Below are 26,634 nucleotides of genomic sequence, written 5' to 3'. Positions count from 1 at the left end.
GTGATAAATAAACCTCCTGTGCTAATCTTTAGTTCCTGTGTTGGACTACTTTTATTGCATGCTAATACTTGCTTTAAAAACTGGTCAAAACTGAAGATGCAGATATTTTGCATTCTGGAGACTCAAATATTTTACAAAAATTGATATGACTTAATGTCATCAACACTTTCCAAAAATTCCATTGACGCAAAACTTTGACAAGACAGCCAGTAACTCAAATATTGATGAATATATAATATATAATGAAACAAAGAAATGAAAAACATTTCAAAGCTTTAACTGATTACTGCAGTTTTTGAGACCTCAAATTGAACTGGAGCATTATGATTTTGGCCCATGCCGAGTTGAGACAGATCTGTGAGGTATGCAGATCCTTTAAAACTACAGTGTCGGTCAAATGGGGGTCCAATTAATTCAATCACAAAATTCTTAAAAGGGGGGATGCAACTGTATTAAGTAACCCAATGCCAAGTTTTTAGTATATAGAGGATATGCTTTAAAAAAAGTTAATCATCATTGCTATTCTCTTATTTTCCAGTTACAGTATTATTCCTGGTTATATTTTGGACTGTGTTGGGGATGTGGTCAATTTTTGTATCATCTGCAAACTGTAGTTTATTACTTGCTGTACATACAAGTGATTATCATAAATATATAAGGGATCATGTGCTGTGTTGCAGTTCTCAGGACAAGGAAGAGCCTTCCAGTCACAAATACAATACTAAACCATCATTATCCTTTGTTTCTTGCCACTGAACTAATTTTGGATATAATTTATTAAATTCTCCCTTGGATCCGATATGCTTGCACTAAAATGGTCACCAGCCATGTAAATTGGTAGATTATTGTCATAAAGTACATTGAAAAACTTGTCCTGCATACCGCCCATTCAGATCAATTCATTTTAACAGTGCTGTGGTAGTACAAGGTAGAACATAAGAGTGCATAATAAAGTATTACACAGAAAGTCTAATGCAGGTGCAAAGACATAGCGAAGTAGATTATAAAGTCAAGTGTTTCTTTTATCAGTCTAGGGAACTGTTCAATAGGATAGAAGCTGACATTGAATCTGCTGGTATGTGCTTTGAGGTTTTCGTATCTTCTGCCCAATGGCACGGGGAGAAGAGAGAACATCTGGATTGCTTAAAATCTCTGATTATGCTGGCTGCTCTACTGAGACAGCAAAAAGTATAGACAGAGTCCATGGAGGCGGAGCTGGTTTCTGCAATGTGTTCAGCTGTATCCACAAGTCTGAAGTTCCTTGTGGTCATTAGCAGAGCTATGATGCATCCAGACAGGATGCTTTTTATGGTGCACTGATAAAAAGTAGTGAGGGTCAATAAGGAGAGGACAAATTTCTTTAGCTTCCTGAGGAAGTAGAGGCACTGGTGAGCTTTCTTTGCCATAGTGACAATGTGGTTGGACCAGGACAAACTATTCAAACTATTGCTGATATTCACACTTACGAACTTAAAGCCGTCAATCCTCTCAACTTCTGCACCATTGACGTAAACAGGAGTACATCCACTGCCCTCCTTCCTGAAGTCAACAACTACTGCTTTTGTTTTGCTGACATTGAGGGAAAGGTTGTTGCCATGACACTAGGTCACAACGTTCTTTAACACATTCCACATGAATGCTTTACAAGAGCCTTGTTTAAATGCATCCAAATTACATTAAATGCTAGACTCTTTTTGCCCAATGTTAACTCCTTAGCCGGATTTATATATTAGTCAGACATGCTGTTCTTTTAATAAATTATTGCCAACTATATCTGATTAAACTGCAACTTTCTAAATGAAAGATCAATCCTGTCCTTAGAATGAATTCCAATTGTTTGCCACTAGTGAAGTTAAAGTTCCTTCTTTTAATATCCCAAGATATATTTTATCTAGGTATGGCAACTTATTCATCTTAAAAAATTAAGAAACTGCTTAATATTTCTCTTTTCTTTTTGCACCATGGAGTACATTTACACAGAATTGCCACAAGAATGCAGCATCCATCATCAAAGACCTCACGAATGCTCTTCTAGGAGGTGCAGAAGCCTTTTAGGTACCACACAACCAGGTTCAGGAAGAGTTATTACCCTACAGTCATCAAGCACTTTAAGTGGTGTGGATAACTTCATTCACCACTACTCAGAACCAATTCTAGGAGCTACAGACTCAGTTACAAAGACCCTTTGCAACCCATGATCTCAGCAATCGTTTTCTTTACAGTTTGTCTTCTTTTTTGCAGATTGCACATTACTGTTTGTCAATTTTCTTATCAGTGATGAGAATATCATCTCCAAAATTATGTTTTAGCTTTAAACTTAAAAGACAATGTAATCCTAATGTCTTTGTCAAGATTAAGAAATATTTCAAATATTCCTTAATATTAGGAAATATTAAAGAATATAATATTCCTAATATTAGAAATATTAAGAACTATTTCAAATATTATTAGAAACAGGGATGGCGCCAGAGGATTGGCGTACTGCTCATGTAGTTCCATTGTTTAAAAAGGGTTCTAAGAGTAAACCTAGCAATTATCAGCCTGTAAGTTTGATGTCAGTGGTGGGTAAATTAATGGAAAATAATCTTAGAGATGGTATATATAATTATCTGGATAGACAGGGTCTGATTAGGAACAGTCAACATGGATTTGTGTGTGGAAGGCCATGTTTGACAAATCTTATTGAATTTTTTGAAGAGGTTACTAGGAAAATTGACAAGGGTAAAGCGGTGGATGTTGTCTATATGGACTTCAGTAAGGCCTTTGACAAGGTTCCACAAGCAAGGTTAGTTAGGAAGGTTCAATCGTTAGGTATTAATATTGAAGTAGTAAAATGGATTCAACAGTCGCTGGATGGGAGATGCCAGAGAGTAGTGGTGGATAACTGTTTATCAGGTTGGAGGCCAGTGACTAGTGGTGTGCCTCAGGGATCTATACTGGGTCCAATGTTGTTTGTCATATACATTAATGATCTGGATGACGGGGTGGTAAATTGGATTAGTAAGTATGCAGATGATACTAAGATAGGTGGCATTGTGGATAATGAAGTAGGTTTTCAAAGCTTGCAGAGAGATTTAGGCCAGTTAGAAGAGTGGGCTGAAAGATGGCAGATGGAGTTTAATGCTGATAAGCGTGAGGTGCTACATTTTGGTAGGACTAATCAAAATAGGACATATATGGTAAATGGTAGGGCATTGAGGAATGCTGTAGAACAGAGGGATCTAGGAATAATGGTGCATAGTTTCCTGAAGGTGGAATCTCATGTGGATAGGGTGGTGAAGAAAGCTTTTGGTATGCTGGCCTTTATAAATCAGAGCATTGAGTATAGGAGTTGGGATGTAATGTTAAAATTGTACAAGGCATTGGTGAGGCCAAATTTGGAGTATTGTGTACAGTTCTGGTCACCGAATTATAGGAAAGATGTCAACAAAATAGAGAGAGCACGGAGAAGATTTACTAGAATGTTACCTGGGTTTCAGCACCTAAGTTACAGAGAAAGGTTGAACAAGTTAGGTCTTTATTCTTTGGAGCGTAGAAGATTGAGGGGGGACTTGATAGAGATGTTTAAAATTATGAGGGGGATAGATAGAGTAGACGTGGATAGGCTTTTTCTATTGAGAGTGGGGGAGATTCAAACAAGAGGACATGAGTTGAGAGTTAAGGGGCAAAAGTTTAGGGGTAACACGAGGGGGAACTTCTTTACTCAGATGTAGTTGTGTGGAACGAGCTTCCAGTAGAAGTGGTAGAGACAGGTTCAATGTCATTAAAAAAAAATTGGATAGGTATATGGACAGGAAAAGAATGGAGGGTTATGTGCTGAGTGCAGGTAGATGGGACTAGGTGAGAGTAAGTGTTCGGCACGGACTAGAAGGGCCGAGATGGCCTGTTTCCGTGCTGTAATTGTTATATGGTTATATAAGGATGAAGCATTAAATTTCACTAAATTTTACTGCCTGATATTACAGATATGAAGTGCAGTGTGTGTGAATGTTACAAAGAGAAGGAACAACAACCGCTGGAGAATAATGCAAAATACATTAACAATAGAGATTATTTAATTGGCACAATTGCCATTACACCAACTGCTTTTGGTTCACTCTTAATTTCTATAATGCAATCTTTACAACGTATTTTTATACACCCACCTCTGGAAGTCATAAGTGGGGAAACCAACACCTAATTCAGTATCCTTTAATCACTAAAAGAATGGAAATACCAGTCAAGCAATACAAACCTTGCATGAATGGTGATGCAATCAAATAAACAGAGTTAAATGCATTCTAAACATCCATACATGAAAATTTGAAAAAAAATCTTTCAGGGAGTTCAACCATCATTGTCATTGATTCCTGGTGAATAAAAAAAATCAAGTTTATAAATTCTTCAGATAATTACAACTGAACGCAGGTCTGTCAATCTCATTATTTTGCTAACTTAAAAGATTGGTCTTGCTGTTTTCTATAAAATGGTGTGAATTACTGACTAGTTACTATTACCCGAGTAAAGCACAAGGCACTAAGTAATTAACCTGTGTATGAAAACCAGATAATCAGACTGAAGTCTTGAATTCAGTGTCTCAGAAAAAGAAAAGATGAAAATGACATGGCTTCCAGCCTGGGAAAGAATGTGCTGGGTATGGAGAGGCCAGGAATGATTATGTTTTCCAGATATCAGGAATTATTTTCAGAATGCACGATGGAAAACATATACATGTGTTCTTGATGCCCCCCATGGAGAAGTTTAAATTCTTCCATATATCTAGGAAGCAATACAAGAAGTCAAGGGGTTGGAAAAGTGCTGAGTTCCTGGGTGTGGGCAAGGATGGAAAGCTATGCAGAGGAGAACGTTTAGGATCACAAAATGACTTGAGCATGATGGAATCTTAAATTGAAGATGCTGGGGAACAATATAACAGTAACCTTATTATTGATATGTGAATTTGACTAGATGTAGGTTAAGATTGGGCAGCAAAGGCTAGATGACACCAAATGTCCTTGGGCTTAAGAGTGATGACATCCCCATTGTAACATGTATCACTATAATAGTGCTAATTAGGATTAACCAGATCAGGTCCCTTATCAGCTTCGATTTAAAATTATTATCATGTTCAAATACTTTGTGATCTTCACATTTCTTTCTGCATTCTGAATGCACAATCTGATTCAAAACAGATCTGACAGCTCAAAAGTGAGAATTCATGAAATGCTATGGACCAGCAAATTTATATCCTACATTGAGCTGTAACCCCTTGGCCTGGCATTTCCCTCACTATCATTGCAATCAGGCCAAGAAGTTAATCCTGGTTAGTGTGAGGTGCAGAAGAGCAAGCACTGTATCAGGCTGTGTTACAAAAAGCCTCAAATTATCCAAGTTCCAATCTGGGACTACGTGAATTGTAAGGAACAAAAGCAGACCGGAATATAATAAACTAAGCACTCCCATGAACAGCAGATCATATTACAACTCCTGTCTACAATGGCACCGGGTCAATCAGCTTAGGCCATAATGTGAGTGCATAAAGCAAGGTGGAAGCATTTACAATCGTGTTCAGCTAGATGTGCTCTGTGGATGCTCCAACATGGGTTCTTCCCAAGATCCTCACCTAGCCAGCCTTCAGCAAACCCAATTGTTTCACACGCTATTAAAACTGAAAGTAGAACATTGGATGCAGCAAAGCTTATGGGACCAGACAACATTCTAGCTGCAGTTCTTAAGAGCTATGCCCCAAAACTAGCTGTGCTATTCCACTGGTGTATCTTTAAACAGTGGAAAAATACCAAGGTATGTCCTGTTCACAATATTCAGGACAATTCCAATCCAGTTGGTTACTACACAATTATTGGCAACAATGCTACAAAATAGCATTTACGGTGGGTGATTGATAAGTTTGTGGCCTAAGGTAGAAGGAGTCAATTTTAGAAAACCTAGCACATTTATTTTTCAACATAGTCCCCTCCTACATGTACACACTTAGTCTAGCAGCCATGGAGCATACAGATCCCTTCTTTGTAGCAGCGGTGATTGATAAGTTCATGGCCTAAGGTAGAAGGAGATGATTTATTACAGCTCTTGTTATATGCACATGCAGTTTCATTCTTTGAGTGAAAAATGCAGAAAGTTTGAAGTTAATAACTCATTCCCTTATACCGTAGGCCACGAACTTATCAATCACCCCTGCTGTGGACCACTTCTGGAGGTTCAAGGCGCCAACTTCCACAAAGAAGGGATCCGTATGCTCCACGACTGTTGGACTAAGTGTGTAAATGTAGGAAAAATAAATGTGCTAGGTTTTCTAGAATTAACTCCTTCTACCTCAGGTCACGAACTTATCAATTACCCCTCGTACTCACTAACAACTTGCTTATTGGTCCCCAGTTTGAGTTTTCCAGGACTAATTGAATCCAAGCCTCATTGTAACCTTAGTCCAAACACAGACCAAAAGAGCTAATTTCAGAAATGGAGACAACAATGACTGACCTTGACAAAGACAGTATTTAGTAGAGTCTGCATCAAGGGGCCATACTGAGATCAAAGTGAATGAACATTGAGGGGAAACACCTAATGACTGGAATTCTACCCTGCATAAAAGGTGGAGGTTCTGGATGCTGCAGGTCAATCATACCAGTCTCAGAATAGTGCTGCAAGAGATCTTCAGGGAAATGTCCCAGCACTAAACTCATTAAAAAATGCAGAACTCAGCAGATCAAGCAGCATCCATTGAGGCAAAAGGTTGTAAGCGACCCAAGTGGAATATGAAATGTTGGTTCTTCCAAACAGAGTTTGGCCTCTCTGTGGCAATGGAGAAGGATAAATTCAGACAGATTTGTGAGAAAGCCAATACTGTCCATGATAGTAAAAACTCAACCTGCCAGCTACTGTGGCAGGTCAAAGCCTTAGTTCTCATATGGTGGAAAATCCCAAGGGCAATTCATCATCTGCAAAGCACAGGTCAAGAGAGTTTGACACAGTACGCGCTGCTCCGCTCACTCAAATCTTCCAGTTCCAGTAATATTCAAGCACCCACCAGCACCTGTTTGCCTGTTTGGATACCCTAGCCTAAATATTTACTTTATTTTTCTCGAACACACTTCGTTGCAATGCATACCGTCCAGAAAATAAAATGCAATCAAAAATGGAATCTTAAGGCAAATTATCTAACAACAAAAAGAGTAGAGGAATCAACAAATGTGGTACAGACAGTTGTGTGCTTTCCTCTTGGCTGCTGAAGTGAATGGAATGGTTTGTATGGTGTTATTAAAAAAAAGCATCATAAAGAGAAAAACAGTTTAAAAATGCAAATCAGTAACAGAAGAAAGGGTTCTGACCTGACACTCTTGTTCGCCCTCCACAAATGCTGCCCTATTTATATTTCCAGTATTTTTTTTCCAAACACTATCCAGTGAGCTTATACTGTATGTACATTGTGCCACAATGCTATTGGATCCAAGGCTGGAGAAATTGTTTCTATTTTGAAGTTAAAACTTCAATGTGAGGAAGTCACTAACAAATCTGCCAGGGAATATTGAAGAGTTTTCTTTATTAAAAGAATTCTAAGAAAATGAAATTCGCTCTTACATGGAACCTCTAAATCAAGTGGAATTGATGTTCATAGTAATGGCAGAGGTAAATAATATTGATGAAAGGCAAAGATTGATAGATAGAGGAATGAAACAGAAAGATATTCCTGATGTGTTTGGTGAAGAAGAACGGGAGAAGACTTATGCGGACACTCACAGATTAGTTCAAAATCTGATATGTCTCCTTCTAATTTAGACACTCAATGCAAGTTAATCTGTGCAAATGCAGTTCCATTAAGATGCACAATTGAAATGTAAGACAAGGCAATCAATGATGCTGGCAAAAATTGCATGGAGATCAAGGAGGACCATAACTAGATTTAAAGTAACAGAGAATTGTTGTTACTATATGTGATTCTTATTAAAGTTCAATGCTATGAATAGATAAAAACCTGACTGCCAAAATTTAAACACCAGAATAAAAGCACTGAAGATGTCAACAATGCATAGAGCTCTTAATATTAATCAATTATGAAGCACATGATAAATTTAAGTTAATTGTGTAATAATGGTTTTTTCAACACAAGTTATTTTAAGCAGTGTGTATAAATTAGTTTTGTCACAAGATATGGACTACACACCCAAATTTTTTTCCTCTCTGGATTTTCTAAATCAAGATTCCTAAGCCCTGATAAAACAGTGAATCATCCTGTGCTTTCTTTCTGTCTATTACGCACTTTAAGTTCAAAAGGTAGGGTATTACCAAGCAAGTAACATGACTCATTCTAAATGTGCTAATAAAGGCTATTCCAAAGTACATGTGACACATTTCAATGGTATAAAACAACACTGATTTGACAATACACTAAACTAAATTAATAAAGAAATCAGTCATGGCTAAGACAACTGAACATCACCTTAGCTAATCACGTACAGTGGATTCTGGTTAATTGGGCCATTGGTTAATCGGGGCAGCTGCTCATTTGGGACAACTCTTAAAGAGCAGGAATCAACTGAGAAAAAGGTCAGGACACCCTTCACTTTTTTGGGACACTATGCTTGTTAATTGGGGCAGGAAACTGTTGCCAAACAGTTGCATGCACTTGAGTGGCTATGGGACACTAAACCGTGCTTACAGCGAATAGCTTTTAAAATAGCATCAGTTCCACATGTTTGTGTTTAAAAACCAGTGATTTTTGTCACTGATATTTGGCAAGAAATAAGCAGCAAGACAACTCAAAACTGTTCTACTCACTGCGGTTTCAAGCATTCAAGGCATGGAGTTGCCAGAAATGGCTGGGTGTGAAAATGAAATGATTTCACTACTACAACAAATTAGAAACTATGAAGAATTTGAAGGTATTGACAATCATCTTGAATGTTACAATGAAATGAAGATTTGGAGGATGCAGTTGCCAAAGCATTGTATGAAGGCAGTCCATTATCTGCACTAAAGAGTCTGCACTGATTTTGTTCATTTACAGAAAATAAAAAGAAAATGGTAGTGTACATAGGATGAATTCCCGCGTTGGTAATTATTAGGAATTCATACACAGCTTTATAGTACTGTAGTAGTATTGGTAGTGTTCTAATTTGTTCTATATTTCACTCAAATACATGATTTGTTAGTTAAATTGTAGTTTGTCTTTTTTAAAAAAATACCTTTTCGACTATTTCCATGAAACTTTGGCAAATTGGAGCAGCCACTTAATTGGGTCAAAATATTCTGCTCCCAATGTGTCCAAATTAACTGCACATGCAAAAAGTAACAGACATTTAAATTGGAAAAAATATGCTATAATTGAAATGACAGTACAACACAGGTTCAAATAGGCCAGAAAACATCATGAATTGAATTAACTTTATTTCTTACATCCTTCAGATACACAAGTAAAAATCTTTATGTTACATCTCCGTCTAAATGTGCAATGTACAATTTATAGTAATTTATAATAAATAGTGTGTACAACAGGACAATCAATACAACATAGAAATACAATTGTATCAGTGTGAATTGATCAGTCTGATGGCCTGGTGGAAGAAGTTGTCCCGCAGCCTGTTGGTCCTGGCTTTAATGCTGAGGTACCGTTTTCTGGATGGTAGCAGCTGGAACAGTTTGTAGTTGGCGTGACTCGGGTCCCCAATGATCCTTCGGGCCCTTTTACGCACCTGGCTCTGTAAATGTCCTGAATAGTAGGAAGTTCACATCTACAAATGTGCTGGGCTGTCCGCACCACTCTCTGCAAAGTCCTGCGATTGAGGGAAGTACAGTTCCCATACCAGGCAGTGATGCAGCCAGTCAGGATGCTCAATTGTGGCCCAGTAGAAATTCCTTAGGACTTGGGGAAAACCACGTGAGATCCTCAGTGGTGTGTATGCCGAAGAACTTAAAGCTGTTCACCCTCTCAATCCCAGGTCCATTGATGTCAATAGGGGTTAGCCTGTCTCCATTCCTCCAGAAGTCCACAACCAGCTCCTTTGTTTTTGCGACATTGAGGGAGAGGTTCTTTTCTTGACACCACTGTGTCAGGGTGATGACTTCTTGTCTGTAGGCTGTCTCTTTATTATTTGAGATAAGGCCAATCAGTGTAGTGTCGTCAGCAAATTTAATTAGCAGATTGGAGCTGTGGGTGGTGACACAGTCATGGGTATACAGAGAGTAAAGGTGGGGACTTAGGACACAGCCCTGAGGGGCTCCTGTGTTGAGAGTCAGAAGGATGGAGGTGAGGGAGCCCACTCTTACAACCTGCTGGTGATCTGACAGGAAGTCCAGGATCCAGCTGCACAAGGCAGGGTGAAGGCCGAGGTCTCTGAGCTTCTTGTTGGGCCTGGAGGGAATTATGGTGTTGAATGCTGAACTGTAGCCCAAGAACAGCATTCTCACATCAGCATCCCTCTTCAGATGCGTAAGGACGATGTGTAGAGCTGTGGCTATTGCGTCATCTGTCGATCGGTTGGGTCGGCAGGTGAATTGTAGGGGATCCAGTGTGGGTGGCAGCATGCTGCAGATGTAGTCCTTGACCAGCCTCTCAAAGCATTTGCTTATTATTGAGGTGAGTGTGACAGGACGCCAGTCGTTCAGACATGTTACCTTGGTCTTTTTAGGTACAGGGACAATGGTGGATGTTTTGAAGCAGGATGGAAATTACACTGGGAGAGGGAGAGATTAAAAATGTCTGTAAACACACCTGCCAGTTGTGCTGCGCACATCCTGAGTACCCGCTGTGGGATGCTGTCCAATCCCGTAGCCTTGTGACTGTCCGCTCATTGGAAACACCTGCCTACTTCAGCGTCACAGGTGACTAAGGTGCAGGTCACTTCAGCTGCTCTCCTTGGGGGCTCAGTGTTGGCGATATTGAATCGATTTAGCTCATCTGGGAGAGAGGCAGCAACACTGCGCTTAGCTTTCAAGTCTGCAATGGTGTGCAGACCTTGCTGTAAGCTGTGTGTGTTGTTGGTGGAGAATTGTGTCTGGATCTTGTCCCTGTATTATTGTTTCACTGCCTTGATGACTTTGCACATCATAGCTGCATTTTTTGAGTTCCTGGTGGTCGCCGGCAGCGAAAGCTCTGTCTCGCGTGGTGAGTGCTGCTCGCACGGAACTGCTGATCCAGGGTTTCTGGTTTGCGTAGACCCTGACCGATTTCTGGGGGACAACATCCTTGATACACTTCCAGATGAGGCTCGTGACCCCATCTGTGAACTTGGAGACATGCTCATCATGGAAGACATTCCAGTTGATGTCATCAAAACAGTCCTGTCGCATGGAGACCGATTGGTCGGACCAACAGTGCAAGGTTTTAACTATGGCCGCCTCCTGTTTCAGGTTCTGCCTGTACATCGGCAGAAGCAAGATGGAGGAGTGATCTGACTTTCCAAACGGCGGGCGGAGGAGTGCTTTGTAAGTGTTATGGAAGGGAGAGTAGCAGTGGTCGAGTATGCTACCTCACCTTTTGCTCACCTGGATGTGGAGACACTTCGGAGAGACTTTAGTCAGCGATGCTCTATTAAAGTCACGGGCGATGATGAAGGCAGCCTCTGGGTGTGCAGACTCCAGGGTGCTGACGGTCTCGTAGAGTTCCTTGAGAGCCAGGTTGGTATCAGCCTGTGGTGGAATATACACAGCTGTGATAATAACAGCCGTAAACTCCCTAGGCAGCCAGAAAGGTCTGCACAGCAGCACAAGGTACTCCAGATCTGGGAAACAAAAGGATTTGAGGACATATATATATTCTGGGGGCTTGCACCAAGCATTATTGACCATGAAGCATACCCCATCTCCTTTACTTTTCCCAGAGAGGTTTTTAGCCCTGTTCGCCCAGAAAAGGCTCGATGGTGTGATCCACCATCTCCTCCATCAGCCAGGTCTCCATGAAGCACAAAACATTACATTCCTTTGTTTCCCACTGGTCGACGGTTTGCACAGCTTATTGTCCAGGGACTGAATGTTAGCCAGGAGTGTGCTAGGGAGCGGTGGTCGATTAGCATGCCATCTCAACCTCACCAGGAGGCTGTGATAGGTGACTTCTAATGACCCATGTCTTGAAAGATGCTGGAAAAAATGTTGAGAGCATTCCCTTAATAATAATTACTGCCTGATTTCTTTAGTCAAGTGTGAGAGTGCCCATAACTTAAATATATTTTAAAGTACAGCAATTAAATTTACTCAATGTTTAAGATAAGGATACTACAAGCAAGGCCAACATATATCATCAATCTCCAACTTCCCTCAAAAAGGTAATGGTGAGCTGCCATACTTAATCACTGTAGTTCCTTTCTGAAGGTATTCAAACAATGCTGTTGGTATCGAGTCACGAGGAAATCTGCAGATGCTGGAATTTCAAGCAACACACATAAAAGTTGCTGGTTAACACAGCAGGCCAGGCAGCATCTCTAGGAAGAGGTACAGTCGACGTTTCAGGCCAAGACCCTTGCTCGAAATGTCGACAGTACCTCTTCCTAGAGATGCTGCCTGGCCTGCTGCGTTCACCAGCAACTTTGATGTGTGTTGGTATCGAGTTCCAGGATTTGGATCTAACAATGATTAAGGAATGGGGATGTGTTCAAGTTGCATGAACATATTCACTATTCTTTCCTTTGATGCTCTCTCTTCTTCTGCACAACCGTCTCCTGCCATTCACAACTCTGCACGTGGCTGGAATGCAGAGCTTTCTTTCATCCCACTGGTCAAACTATTTTAAACTGTCTACGCTGCTTAACAGACCTGTAACCCCTTGACGGAATTTCACTAGTCTACACCTCATTGTTAACCTCTCTGTAGTTCTTAACTGTCTAGCTTGCCTAATTAATATGCAACAGCATCCAAGTTAAGAATTGATTCAATAGATGATTGTTGGAAAGAGTACAACCCCATATAAAACTTTATACTTTATTGTCGCCAAACTATTGATACTAGAACGTACAAACATCACAGCGATATTTGATTCTGCGCTTCCCACTCCCTGGGTTACAAATATTAAATATTAAAAATAGTAAAAATAGTAAAAATTAGTAAATATTAAAATTTTAAATTCTAAATCATAAGTAGAAAATAGAAAAATGGAAAGTAAGGTAGTGCAAAAAAACCGAGAGGCAGGTCCGGATATTTGGACACAAATAAACCACATACACCATACTGAATACAGCAACTGAAATTATCTGTTAAAGTATTTTTCTCTATACAGTATAAATTAGACATATAGTATTTCCAGCCTGTGCCGGTGGTGCAGTGGTATTAGCATGCGGACTTTGGAACAAGGTTCAAATCCGGCTGACTCCTTGCATGCTCTCCATCGGTGCGGTGTTGAGTGTCCAGCCAGCAACTCAGCCTCGTAAACCAGACAAAACGCTAAAGAAACAGCAAGGTTGCTGTTTGATGTGCCAAACAAGGTGTGGGGAGAAACTCTGTCCTTTACTTTATAGTATTTCCTAGGCACCATATAGAATTGAATGTTGATGTCTATTTTAACTGTAGTGTGTGTTTACATTTATGTGTGCCTTTCTCAACTTGGCTCAAAGAACTTACTACAGGTGCACATTCCTTTATCCAAAATTCTGAAATTTAAAAAGCTCCGAAAACCGAAGTTTTTTTCGCCAACAGCTGACATCACTCAGGTGTGACGTGGCAGCACTAGCAGAGGCCACCAGATGTCAGTTGTGGCTCAGCGCTCATACTGGTTACAAGTGCATTTGCTGGTTGCTGATATTTTGTGTTCACTGTTGACTTTGTGTTTAATTTCACTGTGAAAAAATGTCAAAAAGAGCTGCAGATACCCCCATGGGTAACAATGAGAAAAAGAGAAGGAATCTTCTCTATCAATAACGCAGAAAGTGGAGTTATTGCAGAAGCTTGATAGTGGTGTGTCTGCGCGGCGTCTTACTGAAGAAAATAGTGTCGGAACTACCACTGTATATGATTTAAATAAACAGAAAGACAAGTTACTGAAGTTTTATAGTGACAGTGACGTTCTACATTTATTCCAATAAGTCATTCACCATGTGTTTGATTCGGTTTGTTTGAAGCTGTATATTTTTATGTTTTATTGAATGCTTTTGTTGGAAATAAAATTTCTTCTTGTCATTACTCCCTAAACAATACAGTATAACAATTATTTACATAGCATGTACATTGTATTAGGTATTATGTAACCTAGAGATGATTTAAAGTATACGGGAGGATGTGCGTAGGTTTGGTGCGCCGCTGGGTCCTAAAGTGCATCACACTGAGACAGGTTAAATAAGGAACTTGAGCATACGTGTTTTTTGGTATCGGTGGCGGGGGGGGGGTCTGAAATCCAAAAAATTCTGAATTCCGAAATGCAACTGGCCCCCCAAGGATTTCGGATAAGGGATTGTGGACCTGTAGAACAAACTATAGAATGCAACTTCGACATAATACACCTTGTGAGATCATATTTTCAGATATACTACAGACATTGTCATGTCCCCAAGATGAAAATTAGGTAATGAGTTTCACAAGTAACAAGTATCTGTGTTTTCAAGTAACTATACAAGATGAGCAACCCAGGGCACTGTTCCTGGGAAATGGAAAGTGCACAGAGCAATAATAGGGCAAAAAATAAATGGACTTCACAAGTGGTCAGTTCTTGTTTTAAAGTCATGCAGTCCTGTTTTGTTGCCCCATTTATAGTTCCAGTGTAATGTCTCTTGTTCACATACACACATTACAGTAGATATTGACGAATATATGACCTGTTACAATCATGCATTCCTGCTGTTGAGAATTTTGTTTTTGCAGTTCTACTACAAAACATACTCGTTGGAATTTATCAGGGAGAAGTGCACACAATATTTGATCAATACAAGATTTGCAATATAGTATATACAGATTATATTGTTAAATACCATTGATAAAATCAATTAAAGTAGCCAAGTTTGCAAACGATACAGAGATAGGTGGAGGGGCAGGTAATCCTGAGGAAGCAGGGAGTCTGCAGAATGACTAAACAGATTAGGAGATTAGGCAAAAAGTGGCACATCCGAATTTAATGTCATTGGCATATGTCGTGAAATGTGTTTGAAATGGAATAAGTGTGGGGAAGTGGATGGTCATGCACTTTAGTAGAAGGAATACTGTGAAGGTGTAGACTATTTTCTAAATAGGGATGAAATTCTGAAATCACAGGTGCAATTGGACTTGGGAGTCCTCAAGTAGGATTCCCTGAAGGTTAAACTTGCAGGTGGAGTCGGTGGTAAAGAAGCCAATTTGAGAGCATTCATTTTGAGAGGACTAGAATATAAAAGCAAGGTTGTAATGCTGAAGCTTTTTAAGGTAATAGTCAGACCACACTTAAAGCATTGTGAGCATTTTTGGGACCCTTAGCTACGAAAGGATGTGCTGGCATTGGAGAGTGTCCAGAGGAGGTTCATTAGAATCATCATGGGAAAGAAAGGGTTAATATATCAGGAGCATTTGATGGCTCTGGACCTGTATTCACTGGAGTTTAGAAGGATTTTGGTGGGGGGGGGCGCGGGAGGAGTTCACATTGCAGTCTATCGAATATTGAAAGGACTAGATGAGTGTATGTGGAAAGGATGTTTCCTATAGTGGGGGAGTCTAGGATCAGAAGCCACAGCCTCAGAATACAAGAATGTCCCTTTAGAACAGAGATGGTGAGAGTGGTGAATCTGTGGAGGCCAAGTCATTGGGTACGTTTAAAATGGATGTTGATAGGTTTTTGGTGAGGACATCAAAGATTACAGGGAGAAGGCAGGAGAAGGGGTTGAGTGGGACAATAAATCAGCCATGATGCAACAGTGGGGTAGACTTGAAGGGCCGAAAGGCCAAATTCTGCTCTCATGTCTTATGGTCTAAAGTAATGCAAAGGAGCAAAGCAATTATAAAGGAAGGATGAAAAATCAGTTGGAGAAATAAAATATCTGCAGAGATCAAGAGTGTACAAGCATTTTATTATTGATTATATGTTGATTAGTGTCAGAACCTAAAAGTGAAACTTTACTATTTATATTGACGTTTCTATTTCTAACTGAATGAACATGTAGACAGCATTGGATTTTACCTGTACCAGGTCAGAAGCTAAATGCAAAGCATTGAGCTCACCAGCGTCTGACTTCTAGCTCAGCTCTGGCTTCTGCATTTCAACACGCAAGTGTGCCACCAGAAGCAAGTTGACCCACAAGGATTTTCTCAGAACTCCTGCCCAGAGTCATGTACATTTCTGTCTACGGTATCTCATAGGGGCAGTGCACTATGCCACTACACGATGAAGCTAAAAATATAAATAAATGTTGGCTGTGCTTAACTTGATGCTATCTGGTGTGCCATGGTAGTGTAGCGTAGTGGTTAGCACAAGGCTATTACCGCTTGGGGCGTTCCAGAGTTTGGAGTTCGATTCCGTACCGTTCTATAATTAGCTTCTGTACATCTGCCCCATGGTTTTCTCCAGATGCTCTGGTTTCCTCCCACAATCGAAAAATGTACCAGGTAGGTTAATTGGTAATTGTAAATTGTCCCATGATTAGGTTAGGGTTGATTGGGTTTGTGGGGATTGCTGGGGTTGGCAGGGCTCAGAGGGCCAGAAGAGCCTACTCTGCACTACATTGCTAAATAAACTGAATATAAGAAATAAAGTTTTAACATAGTATACAAACATTTGCATCAGCTTGCAGATAAAAATCAAATAAAGGGTGTTGTTAAATATTCTGTATTGAATACTCACAATTCTGGACTGCATACCCTTAGCTGAGATGTTGGCGACATTTAATCCATCAATTACAACATCAAAAGGCAAACGATTTTTCATGAAGGACTGGAAATCTTGCAATTCCTAAACAAAAATTGAAAACATACATTGTGCTGGCAGAATATAAAATGCTCTTGAGTAGCTCGCCGAGCTGGCTTATTAGCTTGCAGACATTTCGTTACCCAAGGAGGCAACATCATCAATGCAACTTCAAATGACATGTACAACATCCTCAATCCGAGCTACAAATCTTTTCTAACAAAGAATATAAAATCATTGTATATGCAGGTAGACTATGGAAATATGTGGAATACTCTCCTACATCAACTCCTGCCTGAGAAGCAACTTGGATCCACTCCAGTTTGCTTACCAGCACAACAGGTCAGCAGTACATTCTATTTAATTGGCTCTTCACTCAAACCTGGAACATCTGGACAGTGAAGATGCATACATCAGGATGCTCTTCATTGACTACAGCTCAGCGTTCAATAATATTATCCCCTTAAAACTATCAATAAGCTTTAAAGCCTTGCCCTTAATTCCTCTTTATGCAAATAGATCCTCAATTTCCTCACTTGCAGACCCCAGCCAGTTTGGATTGGCAAAAACATCTCCTCCACAATCTCCACCAGCACAGGAGCACTGCAGGGATGTGGGCTTAACCCCCTGCTTTACTCACTTTATACTTATGACTGTGTGGCTAAGCACAGCTCCAGGGTCATGCTTAAGTTTGTCGATGACATCACTCTCACTGGCCAAGTCAAAGGTGGTGACAAATCAGCATATAGGAGACAGACTGAAAATCTGACCGAGTGGTGCTACAACAATCTCTCACTCAAGGTCAGCAAGAGCTGATTATTGACTTCAGGAGGAGAAAACCATACGTCCATGAGCCATTTCTCATCGGGGTTAGAGTTGCAGAGGGTCAGCAACTTTAAATTCCTCAGTGCTATCATTTCAGAGAATCTGTTCCAGATCCAGCATGCAAGTGCTATTATGAAGAAAGCACAGCAATGCCTCTACTTTCTTAGAAGTTTGCGAAGATTTGTCATGTCATCTAAACATTTGACAAAACTTCTATTGATGTGTGGAGGAGGGTATATTGACTGGTTGTGTCTTGGCCTGGTATCAAAACAACAATTGCCTTGAATGGAAAGGCCCTCAAAACGTTGTGGATATGGCCTAGTCCATCACTGATAAAGCCTTCCCCACTGTGGAAGAAAATTTAAGGCATTATTACCGATTAGGGACCAAAGGGTCAAGCCATTTCTGCCACGACAGCAGTACTGTCTGTTCTTGGTAAATTGCCAACTAACTAACCATACCCAGCTACAAGTAACTGACTCGCATGCTTGCTTGTACTTTGAGAAAGAAGTGGTAACTTGTTTCTCTCAGGAATCATTGTTCCATAATCTGTATCTCTTCACATGTGACAATGATAAACTGATTATTGTTGAGTAGCTCGCTGAGCTGGCTTATTAGCTTGCAGACATTTCGTTACCTAAGTAGGCAACATCATCAGTGCAACTTCACTCGACCATGGTTTTCGGTCAGGTGCCGGATGCTTGGAGAGATTCGGTGGGGGGCGGGTGCCCGGTGCTCGGCCGGGGACCGTGGTCGAGTGGTCGACGACTTGGGCGGGCTCCCCCACTGGACTTAGTCTGGTGAGGAGGGTGTGAGGACACCCAGCAGGACTAAAAAAGACGAGACCTGACAAAGGGTGAATGAGCTCCTTGTGAGCCAACGACCATCTTCTGTGAAAGAGATTAAAGCCTCACCGTGTGTCTAAAAATCATATGCTATGTTAGAAGAGATATGATGAACTTGGGGGCGCTGCACCGTGTGCCCGGACCTGCCCAAGGAAGGGCCGAGCTTGAAGAAGCGGCCATGGCCGGAGGCCAACATGGCCTCGGGCTTGAGATCGGCGGGGGCAGTGGTGGGCGTGCCAAGGCGGCCAGCGAGAACAAACTGGAGGAGAGGCTGTACTCGGTGCTGTCCCAAGATCGAAGAAGATGGAGGTGCATAGCCACCCATCCCGGATTTGGGACGGCACCCACTGACTGACTGAATCTGCCCTAACACTGATAAAGCATTCCCCACCATTGAGCACATCTACACAGAGTAGGAAAGCACCACCCAGACCATGCTCTCTTCTCACTGCTGCCATTAGGGATTAAGCTTTGTGGCTGCCTGTAAGCAGACAAATGTCAAGGTGTATAACTTATACATTCTTTGATAATAAATGTACTTTGAATCTTTGAAGGAGGTATGGGAGCCTCAGAACCCGCACCACTGGTTTCAAGAACAGTTATTACCCCTCAACCATCAGGCTCTTGAACCAGGGGGATAACTTCACTTGTTCCAACATTAAACTGTTCCCTCAGCCTATAGACCCACTTTCAAGGACTTTTCATCTCATATCTCAATATTTATTTCTTATTATTATTAGTATTTGCACAGTTTGTCATCTTTTGCACATTGGCTGTTCGTCCGTCCTGTTGGGGACAGCGTTTCTTGAACTTACTGTGAATGCCTGTAAGAAGATGAATCTCAGGGTTGAATATGGTGACCGATGTACTTTGATAATAAATTTACTTTGAACTTTAGAATAATCTGTTAGTGCACTTACAAATATTCATATACAAATCAGTATTAGTCCAATGAATATGTATCATTTTGTGCAGAGCTTGTAAAAAAAAATTAGTCTGAGGAAGTTTTCAAAAATCCAGTGTCACCAAGTCATTCAATTCTGCCAATTCAAGATTTAATTGGGATAGGTAGCAGTTTTGGGAATGGAGGAATTAAATCAGCCAAGACTTCTACTTTTAGTAAACTTTCAATAGTGATCCAATGATGGTTATTTTCCTTTCAGTATTTTCTGAATGTGCCAGTTTCTCCAAGGCTACAGCTTAATGAATCCTTCGCCTCCCAATAGAAGTCATCATGGCCCATCCACTTTATTTGGTCTACATGCACTGCAGTTCCTCTGTAATTGTAATATTATATTCTGTATCCTGCTCCCCCCATTTTCTGCTGTCTCAGTGAATTTACATGCAGAATGATCTGTCTAGATGGCATGCAAGCAAAAGCTTTTCACTGTATCTCTTCACATGTGACAATGATAAACTGATTAGCAATCCAAATACCTTATTCATATACTCGTCTCAATGGGGACTTAGCAACCAATTTAATCTTAGTACACATTATTGCTGAGACCCTTCCTTAACTGTGGCTTGTATAGAAACCTGCTGTAATAAGCATTTTGGAAAGAAATCGTATTTGAACCTTTAAATTAATTTCATCTTTTTTTAAATTTAGAAACACTGAAGTTGATTGGAGCACTGAATCATTGCCAGCTGAAATGAACTACTCCCATAACGCAAAGTCTGCTGGGGTCAGCAGAAGAGCAGTATAAGTGCAGCCATTATGTCAAGCAAAACCAGTGAAGTCACTTTTGTAGTTAAAAGTTTAGAAAAATGTATGTGAAGAAGTGATTGAAGCAGATCCTCCACTGTTAAACTAACATTTATACCAGGATTAATTCCACTGGAAATCTAGTTTCCATTGCTTACATCAGCCTACATCACCAGTGACAACGTGCAGCTCCAAGCAAACATCTGAACATTTCCCAGTTCTCAAACTCAGAACACACCCCACTGAGTTTATGCTGGGTTAAACACAACATAAGACCAGCAGCCCTCTTTCAAATGAGTGGGAGAGAGCAAATGTTGGAGGAAAAGAGTTAGCAATAACTTATTAAACTATTTATTTAAATTAGTTTCATGCTGGTTTAAAATAGATTTCATCCACGTGGATGTCTTTAAAGTGGCACATGTAAAAAAAAATTAACATTTTATTCCCTCCCCCTCCCCGCAGAGACTTTTCGCATGTTACTGAATGTCAAAGAACCTCACAAGCATTCAATAGCTCCGATTACATTGACAGGCTTGGAGCAAAGGCTCACCAACCATCAAAGTGAGTCAGCAACTGCCTGGGCTGAGTGATCCCCTTTGTTGCAATGGGCCACCTTGAAGTGCTGGAAGCCAGCCTCTCAGCAAAAGACTTAGTTACAGAGGAAGAGTATTGCATTGATGCATGAAGCCAGCAATTTCAGAGCAATGAAAGACATATCTATTACAGTGTATGTTATTTACTTGCTTTTTGGAAAGCCAATATCAGTAATTTTGAGCATAAAAAACTATTGGACTGTTATAAAATCTATGTATTTGGTACTTCAATGTTCTTCAGAAATGTTAATCTTTTGTGCTTACCCAGTCAGGCCCAAATATAACCCCATACATATCAACGCAGTTGTCTCTTAACTGCCCCCTGAAAAAGCCTAGCAATTGATTGGCAATTTAGGACAAGTAATAAATGAACATTAACTGTAAATACAAACGGCACAGCACATCATAGACAAGTACACTACTAAGTTTTACACAAATATTCATCTGCAGTTGAACATACAAGCTCAACCTTTTCCAGATAGTTTTTGTTTTTTTGTGCAGCAAGCACTGTATACATGCTATATGTCTAATGACGACTCTCCAGTGAGGTTTCAGAATATCAAGGAATTGAGCAGAGGAAAAAAAAAATCAGACATCAATTTCCTGATTTCCACATGCATTGAATATGTGAATGGATGCTAGATAGTGCTGTTTAACTTATTCTTAAATAATGGTGACCACTGTTATTCCTGCTACAAAATCTGGGGCAATGTGTTCCTTTCTATTTCCACTCAGTACCAGATCTTCTGTTGTCCTAATAAATTGTTGCCCTGTGATACAACTGCTCTTAATTCTTCTAGTTCATTACCTATATTTAGCAATGCATTGCAATCACTTTATTTTTCCCCCTATTCTGCAGTAATCCTGTTCTCCCTTTTATCAAATTGATCTGTGGCTGCCTGGACTGAGTGAGGCTTGATATTGAGGATATTGAGGATGACCTTTCAGAGGCCAGTACCTGTAGCAGGGTCAGAGACAACATGCCCAGCTGAGGAAAAGATAAAGACAGGCAGAGCAATAGCGAAAGGGACCTTGAGAGTAAGGTGCGCAGATAGGTGCTGCAAATGAGAGTCCAGGATTATGCAGTGCCTCTCTGGTGCCAGGGTCAAGGGTGTCTCGCAGTAAGTACAGGATATTTTGAGAGGGGAAGGTGAGCAGCCATGTCCATTATAGGTACCATTGACATAGGCAGCAGCAGGGATGAGATCCTGCAAAGTGATTTTACAGAGCTGGTTAGAAAGCTAAAGCACAGGACTACCAGAGTTGTAATCTCAGGATTACTGCTAATGAGGTGAGAAATTGATACATGGTGCAGTTCAATATGTGGCTCCAGAGCTGGAGCAGGAAGGGCTTCGATATATGGATCAACAGCTGCTAACTCTTCCTTAGCAGGTGGGACTAGTACAAGGGAAATTGCACCTGAACAGTCCAGGAAGCAAAACCCTCACTGTGAAGTTTGGTAGTGCCCCTCAGGAGGGTTTAAATGAGCGTGCCAGGGAGATGGGAACCACAGTGGCATGGAAACAGGTGGTAGGATTGAAAGCAAGAAAAATGGTACGACAAATAAAACTGTGAGAAAGGACAGCAAGGGCCAGGCTAATAAATGTGTTTATTTCAAAACCAGTATTATAGGAAAGGAGGATGAAAGCAGAGCCTGGATCAGTCTATGGAATTACAATGAGTTTGCATTAGACACACCTGGTTGCATGAGAACAGGACTGGCTGCTCGATGTTTCTGAGTTTCATTGTCTTTAGGGGTGTGGGGTCGCATTATTTATAGGGATGAATATCACAGCAGTACTCTGGTGACATAGTGGAGGGTTTATCCACTGAGGCAATTTGAATGGAGCTCAAACAGGACAGATACAATTAGGCTGATAGGATATTATAGGTCTCCCAATAGAGTGGAGGAACAGATATAGACAGATTATGGAAAGATGCAGACGCAACAGTATTGTAATGGTAGGGATATTAACTTCCCCAGTTTTAATTGGACTTCACTTAACACAACAAACTTAAAAGGGGGTGGGATTTCTTTAATGAATCCAATAAAGGTTTTTGCAAGAGTATGTGGAGAGTTCAACTAGAGGAGAGACGTACAAGACCTAGTTTTGAGGACTTTTTTTTTTCCGGAAAAAAAAAGAGACCAGCTGATCAGAATTCAGGACCAGCATGTTCCAGTATGAAGGCAGCACAAGGATGGTAAGGTAAGGGAATTTTGGATGACCTGAAAGAATGAAATTTAGTCAGGAAGGAAAATGGAAGCATGAGCAAGGTTTAGGAAACTAAAATCAGACTTGGCCCTGGTGGAATGTAAAGATACTAGGGAAGTTCTAAGCAGTCAATTGAGAAGGCTAAAAGAGACCATGAAATATTCTGGTGAGCAAGATCAAGGAGAATCCCAAAGCGTTTTATACTTACATTGAGAGAAGATAACTAAGGAGAGGGAGGTCCACTCCAGGATAGAAGAAGGAATTTGTACTTGGAGTCAGAGTAAGTGACCAAGGTACTAAATGAGCACTTATACCAATATTTGTCAAGAAGGAATTAGGGGATAGTGAAAAAGAGAGGGGCATGTTAATGTGCTGGGATAGTTTGAGATTAAGGAGGGGGCAGAGCTGAATCTTCAGTAGTAGAAGTTCTATTTCTCTTGGAGAAGTTACTGAGGAAGAGGGATTAATCTTTAAAGATTAGCTTTATTCAACACATGTACATCAAAACATAGTGAAATGTGTTGTTTGTGTCAAAGTGAGGATTGACACTGGGCAGCCTGCAAATGTGGCCACACTTCCGGTGCCAGCACTGCATGCCCACAATCACTAACCCCAAGTGTTTGTCTTTGGACTGAGGAAGAAAGCAGGTGCACTTGGGGGGGGAAGCCCATGAGGTCATGAGGAAAATGTACAAACTCTTACAGGTAACAGTGGGAATTGAACCCCTGTTGGTGATAGCTGGCACTGTAATAGCGTTACGCCAACCACTACGCCACTGTGCCACCCAAAGATCATACCCTGGTCTTAAACACATCAGACTCGTACCCCTCCCTTACATTCACTGGGTCTTAGCCTGGAATGCTGACAGTTCTTTTCATGTAGTAGATGCTGCCTGACCTGTTGAGTTTCTGCAGCATGTTGTGTGTTTCAAGATTTCAAGCATCAGCAGAATCTTTTGTCTCAACCTGAAATAGTAGTGGTTTCTCTTCCAGCAGCTACAAGGAATAGAAGGGCCAGTGTTAGAGTAATGTAATTTGAGATTTATGCCAATGCAAAACCAAGAACTGCAGCTATTAGAAACTTGAAACAGAAAAGCCAAATATGCTGGAAGCACTTAGTAAGTAAGACAAAATCTGTGGAGAGAGAAATAGAGTTAGCATTTCAAGGGTACGGTCATTCATCAGAATTTGTGTGATCTGAAATGTTAACGGTTTCTGTTCTTACAGATGCTGCTTGACCAGTTGTTTGCAGTATTTTCAGAAACTCAAGTCAATACCTCTGCAAAAGGAATTAAATAGATTAGAATAATTTTCAGAATTGTCCTGATGTACACAGATGACCTACTAACAACTGAGCTTTTAAGGAATCATGAAACTTTGTTTTTTTTGTAATTTATTTTTTATTGAAGTTCATCAAACAAAACTTTCCATAAGATGTATTCTAGATACTGTGTATGTGTGTGTGTATATATATCTATCATATAGTCATATTTGTCACAAATCTCCACATAATATTTATCTGAGGTATACACTTACAGAAAGGAGAGGAAAGAAAGAACAATCAAAAGAAGAAAACTATGTACAGAGTAGGGAGTGATTTTTTTTTACAACATATTCATTGACTTGTGAGAATAAAGTCAGACCTATGAGGTGTTATGTAGTTAAACTATTTTTCCCAGTATGAATCAAATTGTTCCAACTTGTGATCAACAGATGCTGTTATCGTCTCCATTTTGTAAATGTCCATTATAATTTCTATCCATACATTTAAAGTTGGGCTCTCCTTTGATAACCATTTCCCAGTAAGGGTCTTTTTATCAGCCACCAGCAGTATATTCATTAAATATTTATCTCTTTTCAACCATTCTTGAGGTATATACCCAAAATATATGATCTTACTTTCTAAGGGTATTTCACATTTAAAGATGTCTTGTAGGGCATTGTGTATCCCACTCCAATAGTCTTTGATAACGGGGCATTCCCAGAAAATATGATAATGGTTTGCATTCTGATTTCCACAATTTCTCCAGCAAACAGGGAGGTTACTATCATAATGAGATTTCTGAAAGGGTATTATAAAATATCTTATCAAGTTTTTCTACCCGAACTCCCTCCATTTCTGTGAACTGATACACTTCCATTGATACCTCCATATTATTGTCCAGTCTTCCTCAGATATTATTATCCCTCCTTCCGTCTCCCATTTTGTTTTAATGTATGAAGTCGAATGTGTTTTAAAATTTGACAAACCCTTATACACGATTGAAATTATTCTACCACCGTTGTCTGAATTATATGCTTTTCTAAATATTTCTATCAAACATGTACTTGCCTTGGTTACATTCTTAACCGTCCTATTAACATAATGATGCATCTGTAAATATCGATAAAAGTCTTGTTTTAATAAGTGTTTCTCTTTGAGCATTTCAAAACTGAACAGTGTTTCTTCTTTCATTATATTGCAAATAGCTGTTATTCCTTTAGCTGTCCAGTCCTTAAATCTAGCATCCAGTTTATTCGGCGTAAAATCCGAGTCATATGCACACCATCTAAGAATTGCAATGTCTCTCTCTAGTTTATATTCTTTTATAATAATTTTGCATATTTTAAGAGTCTATTTCACCCATGGGTTATCAATATTATTTATGTAACTTTGTAGGTTGTTATCAGCCAAAATTGCTTGTATGGGGCTGGAAAGTATCCTTTCCTCAATGTTTTTCCATTGAGTGTCATATGATGGATTGCACCAGCATAGCACAGCTCTCAACTGTGCTGCAAAATAGTAATCTCTAAGAGAAGGTAGGCCCCATCCCCCCTTTTCCTTGGCTAATTGCAAAGTTTTGAGATGAACTCTAGGCCTTTTACCTTGCCATATATATCTTGATAGCATCTTGTTCCATTCATTGAATTGATTTTGGTTATTCTCTGTTGGTAGGGTCTGAAAGAGATACAGCAGTCTGGGCAGTATATTCATTTTAATAGGTTCAATCCTTGAACGTGGACCAAGAAAAGGAATAAGGTTCCATCTTGTTATATCTTCCTTAATTTTTTTTATATATAGGCTGATAATTGCATTCTGATAAAGATGTTAGATTTTGGAGACCCAACAGATTAACAGTTAGCAGGGAGGTCTAGATCTTTAATCTACCACTGAGCTTCATGTTCTTGGTAATTAAATCCAGATTTTTAGTACTTCTTGACAATCAATTAATTTGCTAGTAACTGACAGTAAACTGAAGGGTGGTAATTTGCAAGATTGGATTTGTCCATCTTTTTGTTGGGGTGTCCTTAGTACGAAAGCAGGACTTTTCCCCTGAGGGACTGTGTTGTTACTCCTATCAATAGCCTTGAGCAGATGCACACAAAACAGGGAGACTGGCAAGTAGCCTTGTCCTTGATGTCAATTTTCTCATTAAATACCACACTCTGCATTGTAGTTCTGCTGTTCAACTTGGTGAACATGCTCAGTATAAGTGCTATCATACCATTCTTGAAGGAGTATTTTGAAATCCCCAACTATAGTTGACTCTCCGTTTTACATGTTCAAAATGAAGGATAATAAATTTACCTGAGAGAAGCAGCAGATACCAATCAGGTAGTTTACCTCGCTATATATGGCTTAATGATAATTTCCATAGGGTTCAGAATCAATACTAAAGACACCCAGAACCACC

General features: G+C 40.0%; 1 protein-coding gene and 1 long non-coding RNA gene across 7 annotated transcripts in view; one reads left to right on the top strand and one right to left on the bottom strand.

Moving 5' to 3' along the window:
- prorp (protein only RNase P catalytic subunit) overlaps window positions 1-26,634 on the bottom strand; it is a 73,924-nt gene that overhangs the window by 30,917 nt on the left and 16,373 nt on the right. For 5 of the 6 annotated variants that reach the window (XR_010018172.1, XM_063049836.1, XM_063049829.1 and 2 more), the window contains exon 4: window positions 16,718-16,825. The exons of the other annotated variant lie outside the window; for it this stretch is intronic. Coding sequence is in view for 4 of the 5 variants with exons in the window: in XM_063049836.1 (XP_062905906.1) it covers window positions 16,718-16,825 (108 nt within the window). In the remaining variant the exon portion in view is untranslated. The remainder of the gene's footprint in view (window positions 1-16,717; window positions 16,826-26,634) is intronic. 6 annotated transcript variants of the gene reach the window in all.
- Window positions 8,284-26,634, top strand: part of LOC134347520 (uncharacterized) — a 29,958-nt gene continuing 11,607 nt past the window's right edge. The window contains exon 1 of the long non-coding RNA XR_010018177.1: window positions 8,284-8,541. This is a non-coding gene — a long non-coding RNA (uncharacterized LOC134347520). The remainder of the gene's footprint in view (window positions 8,542-26,634) is intronic.

This window comes from Mobula hypostoma, chromosome 1 (genome assembly GCF_963921235.1).
Source record: "Mobula hypostoma chromosome 1, sMobHyp1.1, whole genome shotgun sequence".
Classification (NCBI taxonomy): Eukaryota; Metazoa; Chordata; class Chondrichthyes; order Myliobatiformes; family Myliobatidae; genus Mobula; species Mobula hypostoma.
The sequence above is the reverse complement of the archived record's forward strand: the minus strand, read 5'-3'. Positions and strand labels throughout refer to the sequence as shown.